The sequence below is a fragment of the Oreochromis niloticus genome, linkage group LG13 (assembly GCF_001858045.2).
Source record: "Oreochromis niloticus isolate F11D_XX linkage group LG13, O_niloticus_UMD_NMBU, whole genome shotgun sequence".
Classification (NCBI taxonomy): Eukaryota; Metazoa; Chordata; class Actinopteri; order Cichliformes; family Cichlidae; genus Oreochromis; species Oreochromis niloticus.
Window position 1 is genome coordinate 19566053 of NC_031978.2, and position 18824 is coordinate 19584876.

An 18824-nucleotide genomic window follows, 5' to 3' on the forward strand; every position below is an offset into this window, starting at 1 on the left:
ATGAACTAAAGAAGAAAATATCATTAAAGATTCAGACAGTCCAGACTCACATCTGCACACATGGGACAAAGCTGAAAGCTAATATTGGAAGGTTATTTTGGAGCCCTGCATTAAACACAGGCGTGATTCTGTAGTGGAAATCGATCATTGCTCGGGTTCAGGATCACTTCTGAAAGACAGTCAGTGAACAATTTGTTGCTGCTTCCACAAGTGCAAGCTTAAATTCCAACATGCTAAAAAAGAGAAATGTTTACAAAAGACACAGAGATACTTCTGCCTCCTTTGGGCCTGAGGGCTGTGGAGAAGAAGGCATATTAGGATTTAGCCAGTAAATTAATTTTAGAAAATGTGACTGCGCGTCATAGCTTAAAGAGAAGGGGGAACATGCAGCTTGTGTCCCCAAAAACTAGTGTGTGTGATGCTACATAGGTGCTTTATTATGGTATAGAAATTCATGAAGGCACCAGTATTGTTCAATGATTCAAATTTTTGACTAACATATGCTGCCATTCTTTTTCCCCAATGCAACAGGCCTCACTTATCTTCAAAACTGATAGCAAACTGCATGTATTCCAAACATGCATATTTTTTTTAATGTCGTTATATAAAATGACAAACGATTAAAATGATTGGTTCATTGATGTGGAAATCACTTAATGTTGCAGCGCTTTACTTAAATTACTTTTGCACTGCTTGATCAATAATAGCTTCATTTATAATAATGCAGTTTATCTGGAAAATGATTAAATTAAATCTTATTTATACAGCACCACATCACAATGAGTCACCTCAAAGTGCTTTACGCTGCAAGATAAAAACCCTACAACTTTAGAAAGACAACCCCAGGAATCAGATGACGCTGGATGAGCAAGCACTTGGTGATGGCGACAAGGAAAAACTCCCTTTTAACAGGAAGAAGCCAGAAACAGAACCGGGCTGGGAGGGTCAGTCACAAAAAATAACTTCCTTTTTTAAAATACATGGAAATTGTAAATCTTTTTATTCATGCAGCCAGGCATGTTAACATGCTCACATGACAGCATGTTAGCATACCAACGCTTACTAATTATACATAATACAACTGATAAACTGCTTTTGCTATTAGCATGGCTAGTAAATGTTTTGCAAACTCAAAAATAATTAAGAGTCTGTTCTCTCTCGTTATTGTCAGTGTGATTAATTTTCAAGACAAAACACGACAAATATGTTCATAGTCTTTTTTTTAATGTGTTACAGTGAATAAACAAATTCTAACACATTAATTTGGATTTATGACCTGATTTCAGAAAATATATCGATTTAACAATCTAGAAAATCTTTGATCTCAGTGCATCTTATTACATGTCATTACACACCTGTATGATTTCATGGGTACAGTGTCGGAAATTAATTTAAGATTTGTACTTTAGCCACCCTTATACATTTCTTTTTCCATACCAGCATTTACTACCACCTCTGCTTGGAAATTAAACACAAAAAAATGTTAACATAATGAAAATGAATTAATAAATAGTTTAATCACTAAAATCTTTTTCCCTCGTTGGACGCTGTTATTTTTTGGGGTGGAGGGGGAGATATGAGAGGAATAGAGAAAATACTCATTTGCTGATATCTGTGTGCCAAATATGTAGCTACAACCAGTAGCTTAGCATGAAGGCTGGGAACTGGGAGAAAAGCTACTTTGACTATGTTCATGTATATTATTGATCCAAAGTGAGCTTTAGAGGGATGTAAGTGGATGTAGTTACTTTTGAATAGAAAAAGGTCTTTTTTTTTGCTGTTGTTTTTTTTTTGCTATTCTGTTTTATCAACATCAAAATACAATTAGAAGTTGTTAGAAATAATAATTTGCTGAAATTCTCAAATTCCACAAAGGAAATGTAGATTCAGGCACAGGATTCAGACATGAAGTTGGACACATATTTGTCTGACGTGAACAAACATTAAGAAAAATGTGAAAATGCTACATTAGAAACCAAATCAACTGGTCCAGAAGGCACAGAAGACCCTATTTCAATAAAGATAATTAAAAAGAATTGTAATGATATTAATAATAAACTGTCCTAACTGAGCTTTTAGTATAAAGCTTCTCAGCAATGGGGTTCGTCCAGTTGTCATAATCTTTCCAGTTTTTGAGTGTTTAGTCACGTGTTCAAGCAGATCGTACATGTTCTATCTGGTTTGCCTAAATGAATACTGGGGTAAGATCGCCTTTCAACAACTTGATCTAAAGAGAACAGATCTTTTATAGCCAACTATATAATTTGTCTGAATACAACATATTTACTTACTTAGCCAAAAACACTATGATCATCTTTACCATCTAAATAGTTTAAAAATAAGCATTTATGCTGCAGTGCTAATGGCATAGGTTCATTTAATCAAATTATATTTAAGGTCTTAAAAGCTCAGTGTACAAGGGAAGACTGAATTTTCAGAATTTATTAAGCAGAACTGAATTTAAACTACTCTCATGAAACACCGCAGCTGCCCTGTCACGCTGTCTTAAATGCTTTTTAAATAGAAATCCTACAATGCGCAGAACACTATACTTTGGTTATGCTTTGTTAGATTGCTAAATATTCCAAATTTGAGACCCTGCGCTGAATATTATTCTGCAAATGTGCAATTTCAGTTGTTAGAGCCTCTCAGTAAGTATGCATTACAGTATTACAGAGAGCAACATTTAAGATGATGCAACTGCTGAGGCAGGAATGAGATAAAGCAAGACGCGAGATGCGTATTCTGGTTACACATTAAGGACCACAGTAAGCATCGTGTATGTGTGTGTGTGTTTTCAGTTGTCCCTCAAGTTGACGTCACTGAGTGTGATAAGAACCTTCAGCTGCCAACACACTCGGTGCAGCTTTCATTTTTAGATCTTGCGTGTGTAAAGCGTTGCTGAATGTGTAGCAAGAACAACATGTTTGCTTTGGATTATCATTACCTCTAGAGGGTGGGGAAGGCAATATTGTACAGTGTCAACCTTACTACAAAATATTAATTTTCTTCATTAAGTCAATAATTCAGTACAGTAAGTAGCAATATGTGCAAAAACATGGAAAGTCTCTGGCTATACTGTATGTGGCTATGGCTTATTTCATCTGAAGTAAGTGCTAGGCTATTCTAGGTAAGAAGACACATCTAGCAGCATTAGCTAACACGCTACATTGAGAAATAGGTTTCTCAAATGTCAATCCACCCTCAGTTTCTTGGGTGCGGTGAAGTCCGTCGATGGCGTCCCGTTAGCATGTCCGTTTGTTGATAGCAGGGAGCTGTTCTGTGGATGCTTCCTCTGAGAACCGCTCTTCTTGTAAGTCTTGAGTGAGACAAAAGAGGGAAAAATAAATCACTACATATAATTTTATAGATGAAAATTCACTCATCCTCTCAAGGAGTGGAGACCAGGGCTCCACTCCTTGAGGCGGTAGTAATGTTTCCACGGTATTTCTCGATCCCTGGCTCCTCTAGTCGCATAACACAGTGACCTTGGGCTGGATACTGAACTCTGAGGAATCCATCAGAGTGTGAATGTTAGCTTGAGAACAGAACTCGTGTGTGAATCGGGCATATTTCATTTTATATAAAAACAACTGTAAGTTTGCTTGAGAAATAGTAACAGCTGGCCACTGCTCTTATGACTCAAAGGTGCAAAGGGTGAGTTTGCAGCAGACTACAGTCAGCTGCAGATAAAGGCTTGTATTGGTGCTTTCACAAGTTCAGGTATTTTAAGGAGCAAGTTATTGTAGGACCGCGGATGTCATCCACTCCAGTGAATGGCTCTCTAAATTTTAATGAGTTTTGTGCAAAGGCAGAGGGCTGTAGCACAAAGGAACAAGAAGCACATTCATGAAAAAGAAAGTTTTCATAGGGAAAACTTCCTTATGAATTAAAAAGGGTCCAAGTAGCAGCCAGGTGTTGCTGATAAAATCCAATCAATTAAATGATCATCAGAAAGAGTGCATGCTAAATGTTCATAACATTAAAATTAGAAAGACTGAACAACTATGGCTCGTTTGCACAGGTTTCCAACAGAAAGCCTCTTCTCTCTAAAAGGATGCAATGTTGCATCTGAACAAACCACAAGAATCTGGAACAATGTCCTTCGGACAGATGTAACCAAAGTGGAAATGTTCAGCATTAAAACACAGCATAATGAAACAAACTGCTTATATGATCTCTCAAGTTAGATGGACCTGAATCATGAACTTCAATGGCCATCTGTGTGACATCTACAGGGAGTGCAGAATTATTAGGCAAATGAGTATTTTGTCCACATCATCCTCTTCATGCATGTTGTCTTATTCCAAGCTGTATAGGCTCGAAAGCCTACTACCAATTAAGCATATTAGGTGATGTGCATCTCTGTAATGAGAAGGGGTGTGGTCTAATGACATCAACACCCTATATCAGGTGTGCATAATTATTAGGCAACTTCCTTTCCTTTGGCAAAATGGGTCAAAAGAAGGACTTGACAGGCTCAGAAAAGTCAAAAATAGTGAGATATCTTGCAGAGGGATGCAGCAGTCTTAAAATTGCAAAGCTTCTGAAGCGTGATCATCGAACAATCAAGTGTTTCATTCAAAATAGTCAACAGGGTCGCAAGAAGCGTGTGGAAAAACCAAGGCGCAAAATAACTGCCCATGAACTGAGAAAAGTCAAGCGTGCAGCTGCCAAGATGCCACTTGCCACCAGTTTGGCCATATTTCAGAGCTGCAACATCACTGGAGTGCCCAAAAGCACAAGGTGTGCAATACTCAGAGACATGGCCAAGGTAAGAAAGGCTGAAAGACGACCACCACTGAACAAGACACACAAGCTGAAACGTCAAGACTGGGCCAAGAAATATCTCAAGACTGATTTTTCTAAGGTTTTATGGACTGATGAAATGAGAGTGAGTCTTGATGGGCCAGATGGATGGGCCCGTGGCTGGATTGGTAAAGGGCAGAGAGCTCCAGTCCGACTCAGACGCCGGCAAGGTGGAGGTGGAGTACTGGTTTGCGCTGGTATCATCAAAGATGAGCTTGTGGGGCCTTTTCGGGTTGAGGATGGAGTCAAGCTCAACTCCCAGTCCTACTGCCAGTTTCTGGAAGACACCTTCTTCAAGCAGTGGTACAGGAAGAAGTCTGCATCCTTCAAGAAAAACATGATTTTCATGCAGGACAATGCTCCATCACACGCGTCCAAGTACTCCACAGTGTGGCTGGCAAGAAAGGGTATAAAAGAAGAAAAACTAATGACATGGCCTCCTTGTTCACCTGATCTGAACCCCATTGAGAACCTGTGGTCCATCATCAAATGTGAGATTTACAAGGAGGGAAAACAGTACACCTCTCTGAACAGTGTCTGGGAGGCTGTGGTTGCTGCTGCACGCAATGTTGATGGTGAACAGATCAAAACACTGACAGAATCCATGGATGGCAGGCTTTTGAGTGTCCTTGCAAAGAAAGGTGGCTATATTGGTCGCTGATTTGTTTTTGTTTTGTTTTTGAATGTCAGAAATGTATATTTGTGAATGTGGAGATGTTATATTGGTTTCACTGGTAAAAATAAATAATTGAAATGGGTATATATTTGTTTTTTGTTAAGTTGCCTAATAATTATGCACAGTAATAGTCACCTGCACACACAGATATCCCCCTAAAATAGCTAAAACTAAAAACTACTTCCAAAAACATTCAGCTTTGATATTAATGAGTTTTTTGGGTTCATTGAGAACATGGTTGTTGTTCAATAATAAAATTATTCCTCAAAAATACAACTTGCCTAATAATTCTGCACTCCCTGTAGGTCTTAGTCAAAATCAGCTTAAACAACATGACAATGATCCCAAGCACCGTAACAGACTGGGTGGAAAAGAAAAGAATCACAATGTTGCAATGGCGAAGTTAAGGTGTCACTAAGTCCAGATCTCAATTGCACTGAGGCCTGGACTTTGAGAGCTGTGCCTGCAACATTCAATGAACTGAATCAACGTTGTAAGAGAGGGGGCCAAAATTCCTCCGTAACAATGTGACACGCTGATAAAGTCGTGCATAAAACAATTACTTCATTTGAATGTTTTACCTGCTTACAAAGGAAAAACAACTCACCTGAATGTAGAAGTTCATGAAAAGGATAATGAGTGTGAACATGTAACTTATTTGGAAGTACAACCATCCAATGGGGAAGCCGCATGGCCATATGACTGCTAAAGTTGTCTGGGTCACAGTTAAAAAGAACTGGATCTGTGGAGAGAAAAGAAACAAAAACAGCACACCACAGAGTGAGAAAGTGACAGAGAGCCCCCCTCACCCTGAGGATAGGGTGAGAGGGAGGCAGACTCACACCAACCATCTGCATGTCCTCATTCACCACACCCATGAACATCCTCTGTGATCTTCCTTTTTTCCTCCTGCCTGGCAGCTCCATATTCAACATCCTTAATCCATGTCCAAACCATCTCAGCCTCGCCTCTTTAACTTATATGAGTTTAAATACCTGGTTGACCCCGAGTATTTAAACTCATCCACCTTCACTACCTGTCCTTCTTGCATCTTCGCCTTTCCACCTGCCTCCTTCTCATTCACACATATGTTTTCTCTTGCATCTCCTGACTTTCATTCATCTTCCACACGCACGCTAATCTATCTACAAATCACAGGGTCATCTGCAGAAACTGAAGTCCATGGAGTTCCAGTACTTTTGGATTTAAATTATGCATTTAAATGCACTTTTATTTGAAACAAACCACATTTTTTACTAAAATGCCGCTATTTTTACTTAAGAATCTGAATATTGCTTCTAGCACTGGAGGAAGAATGTGAACCCACCAGCTGTAACTGCGTGATGTACTTCTTCCACCAAAGGTATGGCCGGATGGCTGGAATGGCTGAGAGGCCATAGTACGAATACATCACGACGTGGATGAAGCTGTTTAGTGAGGCACCGAAGTACGCTGGTGAGGCACAAAAGAGAGAGACAGGACGGTATTAACACAGAGAGAGCAGGGGATAATAAATTTGGAGAATTTACTACAGATTTTATGTTAAAATAAAAAATAAAAACACTAGAAACCATTAACAGTAAAGTGATGCAGAAGTAATCTAGTTTATGTGAGCAGTAAATGAGTTTAAAAAAAGCACAAAGTTAGTTACACAATGTAGCAGCGTGTGGGTCAATAAGTGTCACTTTGTATCCTTTAAGAGACTAGAATGAGCTGCTTTCAAGGCTAATGGGTTAGAGCACTTGAATTATTTAGCTGAACTGTGATGCCAGACTGTTTCTGTGGTTACTGGAGGGTGAAGCTGTGTAAAAACACTCACAATGACCACAGGGTATCCAGTTCATAACAAACCACCAGATATTCAACATGCTAGCGTGGTGGTAGAGGTGCAGGAACGTGATCTGGTGATTATTTTTTCGTAGTATGAAGAAGAAGGTGTCCATGAACTCGATGAGCTTGGAGAAGTAGTACCACCAGAGGACATTTATAACCTGAGAGAGGGAGGGAGAGAGAAAAATAAATAAAATGTTGGCAAAATCGGAATGGGTTCCCAAAGGCACCTGAAGGTCTGGAATCATAAAGCTGTTTAACTATAGGACTGACAAACTGATAAAACTTTTAATTCAATCACTGCAGAACTGCAGAGCCAAGCACATTTCAGTGAGAGGCTTGTTTTCAAGCCTGAAGAGAGCCATCATGATGTCGAGAACTGGATTAAATGCACTGTCTCCACAGCTTATCTGGCTGAATTTAAAGCTACCTGCCCACAGAAATCAAAGCAGATCAGTAGATACTCTCGTATTAGACAGACTCTCTTACAATTTCACTCTAAAGCCCATCAGTGTATCAAAGAAGCAATCAAAAGACAGAGGAACACCCACACAAAAAGAGTGCACAGTGTAAAGGTGACTGACCTTAATATCCGCTTCCTCTGCACTGTGAGTGTTCTGGCAGTAGAAGTTGTAGCCTCCGTGCCATGCAGCGCTAACGAGCTGTAGATAAAAAGATATTAAATATAAAATTAATTTTTTTGAACACAAAGAATACGGAGTGCACAAATAGAAGTGAACGATTTGTGTTTTTAAATATGACTCGGTCCTTCCAGCAACTAACAAACGTGTGCAAATATATGCACAAATAGCAAGTAAGATAACTAGATTTTCTCCTGTTAACATATGTTGTGTCAGATTGTGATGAACCATCTTTAGCTGATAACAATTAATGACAACAAAGACGATAAAGTTTAAAAGGCACCAAGCTCATCGTTTGTTATCACAGAACGTGCTGGAAGTCGTTTCATTTAATCTAGGAAAGGCTAATTGCAGTACTCCAGGACAACCACACCTTACACCCCCCATGCACTTTAGTAACCTCATAAAAGTTGCTTAAAAAGGGATACAGATTATTCAGCGAAGGACACCATGTATTCACCTTTAGTCTACATTCACTCCCTTTTGTTTGCACTGATTTTTGTGTGTGTGTGTGTGTCAAAGGTTTCATTTGAATATTTGCAAAGCTCTGAACACTTTCTGACCTGCTGCTACGTTCCTTAAAATCCAGACTCTCAGACCATCTGCAACATATTAGCTTCAACAATAAACATGCAGCAGCCTGTAATCTCTGTGGACTACATAAGAGGAGGAAACTTACAGAATCAGGTTGAAGCCTGATTGTTGTCATTTCTAGTAAATCTTGTTAGAGGCATTGAAAGGGCACATTAAAGAATAATTATTCAAATACACGTGGATGACTTAGCTCAGTGCTGAGTCACCACTTCCATATAGATGCACTTTGTCTGCTGCTGTAAAAGGCTTCACTTACACAGCTCAGAGCCAAGAAACCGCCAGCATAATGAGGTTTGTATTTTATCTTGTGGCCACAGATATTAGCCTGTCTCTAACTTAATATACAGCTTGGATTTATTTATTTTTTTCCAAACTTACAGATGCATTATAGTCAAACAAAACGGATCACAGTTACAGTTGCGCTCTGGAAAGTTGACAAAGAACAAAAGTGCCCTGTACTTTGATTCACATCAGGTGGCCTTGATTGATTCTGGACTGCCAAAAGTTCACCCCGTGGCTGCGGCATTACCAAACTGGAGTGCTTAATGAATCAAAGCAGGCAACAGTCCACTGGGGCCTTACGCAATGCAGAGGGACAGACAAGATTGGTCTGCCAGCTGTGATGGGGAGGAGACTAAAGATACTTTAGACTTACACGTCCTCAGAAATGCTATGTCTGGTTCTGACGTCCTGGTGTTCACAGTACGCAAAACAGCAGATGCCGTCACTGATAAGAGAACTCTCTGCACTATTGCCACATCCCAGTTTACTGAGCTCAGACTGACTGAGCCTCCCTGCCAAATAAGAATGCTCTTCCATGTTTGTTTACATTAGTGCGTCTCTCAGTTTCAGTCACTTAGTCAGCCTGTTTATAAAAAAGCAGTTTTCCAGCAAACAATAGTGTGCTGTGCTAAAGGCTGGCACAATGAGCCTGTCAGCATCCAGCTGCGTCCCTCTCTCCCCCTCGGGGGCATTGTCTCTTGGTGCAGCTTTCAGCCACAGATGCAGGCAGCCAATTCCTCGCTAAAGACTGATGGCGCACTGATATCTGTTAAAAATGAAGCTATAATTAAAACTTGTCATTTTTACACTCCATTTATGTACTAATCTAGCATGATAACTCATGTTAGAGGCAGATGTGGGAGGTAACAAAGTATAAATACTTCGTTACTATAGGTATCAGTCATTTTTCTGACAGCTTTTTACTTTTCCCCACTACATTGTAAATTTGTACTTTCTACTCCTTACATTTTCAAAACAGACTCGTTACTTTTTGAGGGGAGTTATTATTTCGTCACTGTGTCTTCAAACATGAAACAGATTTAAGCCTGAAGAGTAACAAATGAAATCACCGGAGGATGTCGCATAAAAAGAGATGAAAGAGCTAAACCGTGTGCCAAATTGGGCCGGTTGCAGTACTTCAGCATCTAGCTAGCCCTACAGAAGATGAGCGAGCATAAAGGGAGTAGTGGCAGGTAACTGTCTGTGTGCAGTTTGTCACACAGTGTGTTAGGTTACAACAAGTGTCGCAGAGATGAAACTGAAGTTAAATTGATGATACTGAGATTCATTCACTGAATTCCACCTTCAAACCAACGTTTTGCCGTCTAGAAAAAAAGACAGCAAAAACAGCGTGCTGTCTGTGTGAAGGATGGAAATCCGCCAGGACAACTGCAAACATCTGGATGAATTCAGTTGTGTACATCCACAAAGAGCAGTGGGTCAGCTGATCACAGCCTGTGCACTAAGATCTACTGGAGCTCTAAACAGTAATAATTGTGAGTTGTGATTCTTTTCCCCATGCTGAGCCATTACAGCTGATTTTAGGGTTCCCCCACCTGCTAAATTAGACTTTAACCTCTTCCCTACTCATTTTCCTGTTTAGAGGCAAAGTCACCCTCTACAGAAAATAGAGCTATTTTTAATTTTCCGTCTTTTTCTCTGCTCATGTCCTACTTACCTGATTCGAGCTGAGTACCTTTGTAAGAATTAAAATGTAGACTGAAATAAAATCAGTATTCCTATCTACTAATATTATTTTATCATTACATTAATAAAGCACAAGGTTTAGTTAGCTTTGCACAAAAAAACGTGGTAGAAATGTTCTTCAAGGAGGTACTTTTACTTTCTTTCTGTAAGTAGGTGAGGTGACTGCTGTTGTGATTTGCAATTATATAAATGAAACTTGAATTGAATTTTCAACACATTAACTTAAACAACCGTCCACTTACTGCCTTGTATAACCTGCCTCTTGATAGTTGCCACAGTAACAACACAATCAATGGCCAATTGGTGTATATCTAGTTCTGGGTCATTTTAGTTTCCTCCTCTTGATTTTATAATCTGTTTGCAGTGCGACTCTGCTGTGTTTGCTTTGGCCCAGTTTAGCTCATCTCTCAGCGCTGAGCAGTTCGTTTACCTCATAGAACATATAAAAGGATAAGAGCGTGAGGCCCAGATTGTAGAACACCATGACGGCTCTGCAGGAGTACGGCTGCCTGTGTTTCATGTACTTGGGCCCCATCCAAACGATCAGAAGGTACATGACTGTGAGTGCAAAGGTTGGTGGGTAGTTGTCGAGCAGCAGCATTCCCCGAACCCGCTGATCTGAAATACGGAGATAAAGAGGTGAGGTGAGGAGGATGGACAATAAGGTGGCCTGACTGCCAGCAGCAAATGAATGAAGAGAGCTGAAAAAAAATCGCCAGCAAAAAGAATGTTGCTCAACACCTAGAAAGTTAGCAGGTGGAAAAGCACAAGAGGATCCACCGAGCAGTGTCGAGCATGTAACGTACGACTTGGGTCAAAGGTTTTAGGTTTTAGGTAATGTTTACCTTATATAACATTTTCTCACAGGGTACTTTTAGAGCTTTGAATGATTTGCACCGTTCAGTGAATTATTGCATTTTGCGTCATCTTACCTCTTGGACCCATCCATGAGTCAATATACGCGTTCAGTTTATGATTGAAGGTCTCCATTTTTCACCTAGAAAAAGAACAGTGTTGTTAGACATTATTACAAAATAATTATTAAAAAGCTTAAAAAAAGAATAATAAATGTAAAAGAGTATGTGCCACAGTACGGTAAATGAACTACTCTGTATCATCTACAATTAAGACTTAACAGCATGAGCATCACGGCGACTGTGGTTAGCACCGTTTTTTCACAGTAAGAAGCTTCTGGGTTCAGACCTTGGTGGGGCACTACTGTGTGGAGTTTGCAGGTTCACTGGGAGCTCTGGTTTCTTGCAGGATTAAAAGATGTTATGTTAATGCTGCCTATGTCAACCCAGGGTACACTTGAGTTCTGTGCATTCAGGAGAGGATTACTCATCACTCCACAATTTTATATGCAACATACCAGGTTGAACCCCATTTTCCTTCACAACTTCATCAATCCTTCATGGCAACATAGATTCAAGGTGCTGGAAACACTCCTGGGAGATCTTTGTCCATATTGACATGATGACATCACGCAGTTACTGCAGATTTGTCAGCTGCAGATCCCAGTGGTGCCCTGTTGGATTGTGATCTGGAGATTTTGGAGGACCTTTGAGTACACTAAACTCATTGTCACGTTCAAGAAACAGGTTTAAGATGATTTGAGCTTCATGACATGGCACGTTATTCCCCCAGAAGCAACCATCAGTAGGTACACTGTTGCCATAAAGGGACCCGGACATAGTCAGCAACAATACTCAGGTAGGCTGTGGTGTTTAACCAATGCTCAGTTGTTATCAAAGGGCTCAACGTGTGCCAAGAAAACACCCCAATAAACTAATATGTCAACACCAGCAGCCTGAAAGGTTGGATCCACGCTTTCATGCTACCTGGACCAAATTCAGACCCTCAACATCCAAATGTTACCAATGTTTCCAGTCTTCTATTGACCAAACTTGGTGAGCCAGTGCAAGTGGTAGCATCAGTGTCCTGTTGTTAGCTGGCAGGAGTGGCACCCAGTGTGGTCTTCTGCTGCCGTAGCCCATCTTCTTTGAGATTCAATGTGTTATGCGTTCAGAGATGCTCTTCTGCATACCATGGCTGTAACAAGTGGTTGTTTGTTTAGTTACAATTGTCTTCTCATCAGCTTGAAGCACTCCAGCCATTCTCCTCTGACTTTTGGCATCAATGAGGCTTTTTCAGCCAAAGAACTGCTGCTCTTCAGGATATCTCACTAGTCTGTGTAAACCCTGGAGATGGTCGTGTGAGAAAATCCAGGTAGATGAGCAGTTTCTGAAATTTCTATCCAATTCTGTTGCTTTCAAATGTGAGTTGAGAGATTTAGCTAACGTCACTGAATGTCTCTGTGTCTCTCTCCCTCTCTCTCTCTCTCTCTCTCTCTCTCTCTCTCTCTCTCTCTCTCTCTCTCACACACACACACACACACACACACACACACACACACACACACACACACACACACACACACACACACACATACAAAAATACTAGGTTATAACCTAAATTTAATACCACAGTACCTAAATAAGTCTATTGAGGAACATGACGCCCAAAACCACCTCTCCCAATATGGTTGTCTTTTGGAATTAGTAACAACAGTCATTTCGAGAACAAGTACATTTTCAGGAAGTAAAACAAAACGAGCACAATGAAAAGATGTTAAGTCTATAGAGTGTGGTGGAACCAACCATAGGTTTATTACTACAAGTAGACATATAGATGAATGCAGTGGTAATCTTAATCCTTCTGAAAGATGTCTTTATTAGTGATCAAAATCACAGCCTTTTAAAAAAATATGATCAACTCTAAGCAGAGTTTAAACACCATGACACAACTCCAAGAAATCAATTCTGATATATGCCTATCAGCAGCTGAAAGCATCTGTGCCTGCCTGCCTTTTCTTTAAGTCTCCATACTTCAGTCCATAGATTCTCTTCATCTAACACATCCCATAAACCTAGCAGCGATCCTTCACATCCCTCTCGTTTCCATCAACACATAAAATATATCCAGTTCTCACTCTGGAATGCAGATGAAGACCAGAGGCCAGGAGGCAGGTGTACTCAGCGGATAACCACGACTCTATCCCATTAATAGCGATGTGTATTGATTCTCTGGCTCTCAGATTGTTGAAGATGATGAACGTGTCAGAATGTGCAGATTCATTAGCCCTTTATGTGCTCCAGGCAGCGCTGCTATATATATATATATTTCCTAAACCTTGTGGATGTTCTCCTGCCAAAGCTGTCATATTGTGGTGGTGGTTCTGGCCCTGTCTCTGTTGATCGTTTAGCCCTTTGTGACCGTTTCAAACCCACAGTTTGTAATATCCCCCTCCTGATTTAAACAGCTGCCTGAGGAGCTGTCAAGAAGAGCCTGAAAAGCAAATTATTGCTCTGTGAGTAGATATACGACTATATAACTGTCACACAGCAAAAAGTTAGGTTTTACTGCTATACTTCAGAAAGTTAGATCGGCCCAGTGATATGAAGCAGAAGGCCATGTACAGGCCAGTATGAATGTCTGGATGTGCACCACTGGATATTTTTTCCATATAAGTCTAATAAGTTACTACTGCCAGGTTCTGTTCACAAGCCTGCCTCCTACTATGATTTACAGCAGCAGGAAGCACATTCATCACGACACGCAGGCCTGGATAAACGCATCATGTTTTTACAATAGAGGACATTTTCAAAAACCAGTGCTTCTACAGAATAACAGCGCTGCTTCCACATACAGTCTTAACAATATTCTCACTTCAGAAGTGCACGAATCCCTGCATTAAGATTTTCTTACTCCCAATCTGATAAGTCTCATGATCACATGCTTTATTCATTATCACCCCAGAGGTGTTTACACATTCCTGCAGGCCTTTATATTGTTTGCAAAAGCCTGCTGTATCACTTCAGCCTTTGCAAACAGAAATAGCATGTCTGCCTTCTTTATATGCTCTGACATGTTTCCCCAGCTATAGAGTCAATGCAGCAGTCTGTGATCTAACCGACTGCTGCACCGCTGGACTGTCGCTACACCTGCGTGTACAGCTGGGAGCATGAAGACAAATCACATTCTCCTGGAGGCTGAGAGTAACTGTAGCTCTTCTACCACATATGAAAGCACTTTATTGACTCTTAGATTGACAGTAAATCGCAGAGTTTTTTCAGAATAACCTTGGCCACTAAAACCAGAAATGTGAGCAGATCTATCAAATTTAACCAAAGCATCTCATTTCAATCTCCACGCACCTCTTAGACACAGTCATATGATACTGAAATGCAACTAACAGAACTGAGAGGACACGCTAATGACTTTGTTTACATGCATTCAGAAAGTCGTTTAATCTATGTAAAGAAATTCTTATTTAAACTGATTAAAGCCCATAAATGCAGAGGATATATAATTAAAAGTTAAACACCTATTTGAACCGGTGCTCAGGGAACAAATAGCATGTAATCATTTATCTGTCGACACTGAATATGGCTTATTCTGATCGACCCCGGTTTGGTAATATCCTCGCTGATTATCTGAGATGCATTAGGCTGCACCAAAACATGATAATCTGCAGGGCCTTAATCAGAGCAGGCTGAGCCTTCACAGGGGAGCAGGTTAGCAGCCAGTCAGCGAGTCTTTGCTGGGTACAAGCTGCATGCAGCCCTGCAAAATATGTCTAAACAGTCAGAGCTGAAGCTTCTATTCAGTGTTATTTTATTTATATAGCATCAAATCACAATAGCAGTTGTCTCAGGGTGCTTTATGTTGTAAGATAAAGATCCTACAATAATACCCCCCCACCCCAGAAAACTCCAACAACCATATGACCCCTTATGAGCAAGGGCTTTGGTGACAGTAGGAAGGAAAAACTTCCTTTTTAACAGGGAGAAAACCTCCAGCAGAACCAGGGTCAGGGAGGGACGGCCATCTCCTGCAACTGGTTTTTCTTGAAGAGAGGAAGACTCAATGCAGTGATGAATACTATGAGTATGTGCCACTTTAAAGGCTCTCTGTTTGTTTCAGGCCACTCTGGGAATGGTTTGTAATGATCTCTCCACCACTTTCTCTGTACTTTCTTGGACACTTAATTTTATCCTCTCAATTTTTTTATGACTGCTGTGTGAAGGTTGTCTGGCAAAATAAGAATGTCATTGTACAGTATAAACCTGCCTGTGCTTATTTGCATGTGTATATGACACTTACAAAACTTTATGGACATTTCCCACCTCTGGTAACACATGTAACTAATTCTCAACAAAAATGAAACTACAACTAAAAACCAGCATCATGCTTTCACTCTAAACACCTGTCATTTCTTATTAATAACATGGAAATAGTCGATATAAGGCCAGCTTATTCTCTCTAGTGCCCTGCTTTAAATGCTAATGTACTCATTATCTGCATGGGTGACCACCGAGAATAAAGTGGCTCTACAGATGATGATGATGATGATGACGACGATGAAGAAACCCCATTCAGTTCCCGAGAGCACATAAAAATGCACACTTTCACTCCTAGGTTTGTCACATTATCTACAGCCATCACTTACAAGCATGTATAAGCGCACAAAAACACTTTGGAAGTAGCCACCGAGTACTGCAAAGACTTTTAACGTGATGATCGCGACAGATTCACGGGAATGCTACCCCCCTCCACGTACACACACACACACACACACACACACACACACACACACAGTATTATTGTATAATAGCAACTATTCTACATGGAGGGGGTCACACGTGTAACCTAAGCTGCACTTTACGCACTATCCTGTGCAGCAGCAGCAGCCCCGTTAACCTAAAGATGAGAGCTGCTGCCGATGACGTTAACCCCGTTAATTTCAAAGCGGAAACTTCCAGAGAGGAATTCATTAACATGCCGAGCAGCAAACTTATCGCATCCCGTCGATCGCAACCTACAGCCCACAGTAACAGCAGAGGTCACCGCTTCGGCAGCATCACTCAAAACTCGTCGCTTTCACTGCAGGCGCCATGAGGGCAGCAGCATTAAAAAATAATAATAAAAAATACATAAAACATAGAAGAAGACACAGAAAGCGCCTACCGTACAGCCACGGAGCTGGGTGGTCGCCTTATTTAGACGGAGGAGGAAGCCCTGAGAGTGGATCAGGAGAGAGTGGATGCAGCTGTGAGCAGCGGACTGCCTACCTTTTTGAGGCGGGGTGAGAAAAAAAAGGAGAAAAAAAAGCCCGCCTGTGTAACCTTGGCTTGGCCGGGTCTGAGCACAATGTGCAGCCTTGTCGCTCACAGTGGAAAATAGTGGGAGGAACACGCAGATTGGCCCATTGCCCCGCAGGAGGGCTACAGCCACGAGGTGACCCGATGCGTTGCAACTGCACACGCAGGAAAAAAGAAAAGAAGATGACATCCAGGTTTTCTGTACCATCTGTAACTTTATTGCAAAGTCACATTCATTAGAAGGGAGAATTGGGTCGTTGCAGATTTTATTTCTCATCAGTGGGAAACACATTTGAAGTAGAAATGAAGTAGAAATAATTGAAGCCGCGCGTGACGTTTATGGTTTAAAGACACGAGTTATGTCACTGAGGTTTTTACTGCTGGTCAAAGGGGAGCTCGTTCGTGCATCGTCATTTTTTAAGCTTTGCACTCTGCAAATGAGTCAGGCTTTTGGTCAGGCATAATTTAATCTGTATCAAAGATCACTTATGATACTGTAGAAAAAAAAATCCTCCCCTCGCATGAGACTTAAAAAAAAATCTTTTCTTTAAGTGTCTAGATCAGGGGAGTTAAACATAAGGTTTGGGGGCCAGAATCAGCCCAGCAAACACTCGAGTTTGGCCCACTGGAAGTGGAAAATATGAGAGAGGGCATTATATTTAGATGTTTGTTGCATTTTCATAGCTTTTTACAGCTTTTCCTACTTTAGAAAAAGCTGCAAAAAGCAACAGCAAAAATAATAAAGAAACATAACAATTAAAACACAGAATTTTTTTTACATTTCTCTCTTCTTTTTTTGTTTTTTTGTTTTGTTTTTTTGTTTGTTTTTTTACAGTGAGTCCATGGAAAAAAGGGACATTTCTTGTGAATTAATGTGAATTACTCTCATGCTGACTTGAGATCAAAATGAGTTGTATGTGGCCCACTATGTAAAATGACTTTGAAATGCCTGGTCTAGTTTACAACTGATCCGTTTTTACGACCTGTCATAATAAAGACACTCTTTCATCATCTTTCTCTGTCTTTTAAAATGAAATATTTTGCAAATATAATCAGTGTGTTTGGCGATGGTAATAGTAGTTTACTGAACTTTTCCTTGATTTCTCCAGAGCTAGCTGTAGTACATGTTACACTTAGAGGTAATTCTTGCTGAATGACATTTAATATTGTGCATGTGGCTGCTGAGCTAAGCGTACTTGAAGTATGGCTGTGTGCTCACTGTGCATTTTTAATAAAAGACTGCTTTTTCTTTCTTTCTTTTCCCCCCCTTACAGTTATGACTGGATACTTGCAGGGTAAACAGGATATTTTCCACTTTATATTTATGCATACCTCACACCCATCTCTTTTAAGAGACCAGTAGGTCCATAAAGTACAGACACAATCCCGGGAACTAGGGCTAGCTGGTATATAATGATGTGCTACGTGGTGGCTAGCTACACAGCTATGGTTAGCATAATATAAACACAGTGAAGCTGGAGGATGAAAGCTAACTTTTTTCCACTTGATAAAAGTTAACGCGAGGGTTCCCGATGGTTAGGGACAAATGCAATCACATGGCAGGATGCTGTAAATGAACCAAACTTAAGTCAGGAGAACAACTGCAATATGAGGTTAGTCATTAATGTACTGCTGCATGGGCTGAGCTGCAGATGCATCGTAAGGTTTTAAAAACTGGGCTTTAAAATGAATAGCGGTAATAAAAACCGAGAGAGGCCGACACTGATCACTGACTTTTTTAGGGGCTTGTTCGGATTATATAGAACAAAATATAAAACATTAAAACATCTTAAAAACAGAACAGCCTTATAAATGCAGAGTAGTTTGGACCCGGAAGCAGGGTTCATCACATCATCACGTAAAGACCGGATATCCCACCTGCTGTGAATGTTTTAATGCAGTGCAGTTGTTATTATTATCATTGTCACATCCTGTTTATGACAGTTAAAATAAATGACATTCATATTAGAAATATATATACATATAAATAAAATTGTCTTGTGTAAACTATTGGATTTTGATTTTGAACTTTTTTGACTCAGTTATTAGTTTTTATATTGTTTAATTACATTATTTAATTCACCAGTAACACTTTCCAGGTCATACTTTAATTTAGTCTTT

The 18824-nt window shown here is 40.2% G+C and overlaps 1 protein-coding gene across 2 annotated transcripts; it reads right to left on the bottom strand.

Moving 5' to 3' along the window:
- Window positions 1-1415: 1415 nt before the first annotated feature.
- Window positions 1416-16750, bottom strand: elovl5 (ELOVL fatty acid elongase 5). Of its 2 annotated transcripts, none has more exons than XM_025897214.1 (8): window positions 11743-11764; window positions 11472-11536; window positions 10970-11157; window positions 7900-7977; window positions 7305-7476; window positions 6813-6937; window positions 6093-6227; window positions 1416-3319 (listed from the first exon to the last, which is right to left on the bottom strand). In XM_025897214.1, exons 2-8 carry the CDS (start codon window positions 11527-11529, stop codon window positions 3194-3196), a joined length of 882 nt encoding a protein of 293 aa, XP_025752999.1. In that variant the 5' UTR covers window positions 11530-11536; window positions 11743-11764; the 3' UTR covers window positions 1416-3193.
- Between the last annotated feature and the right edge of the window lie 2074 nt (window positions 16751-18824).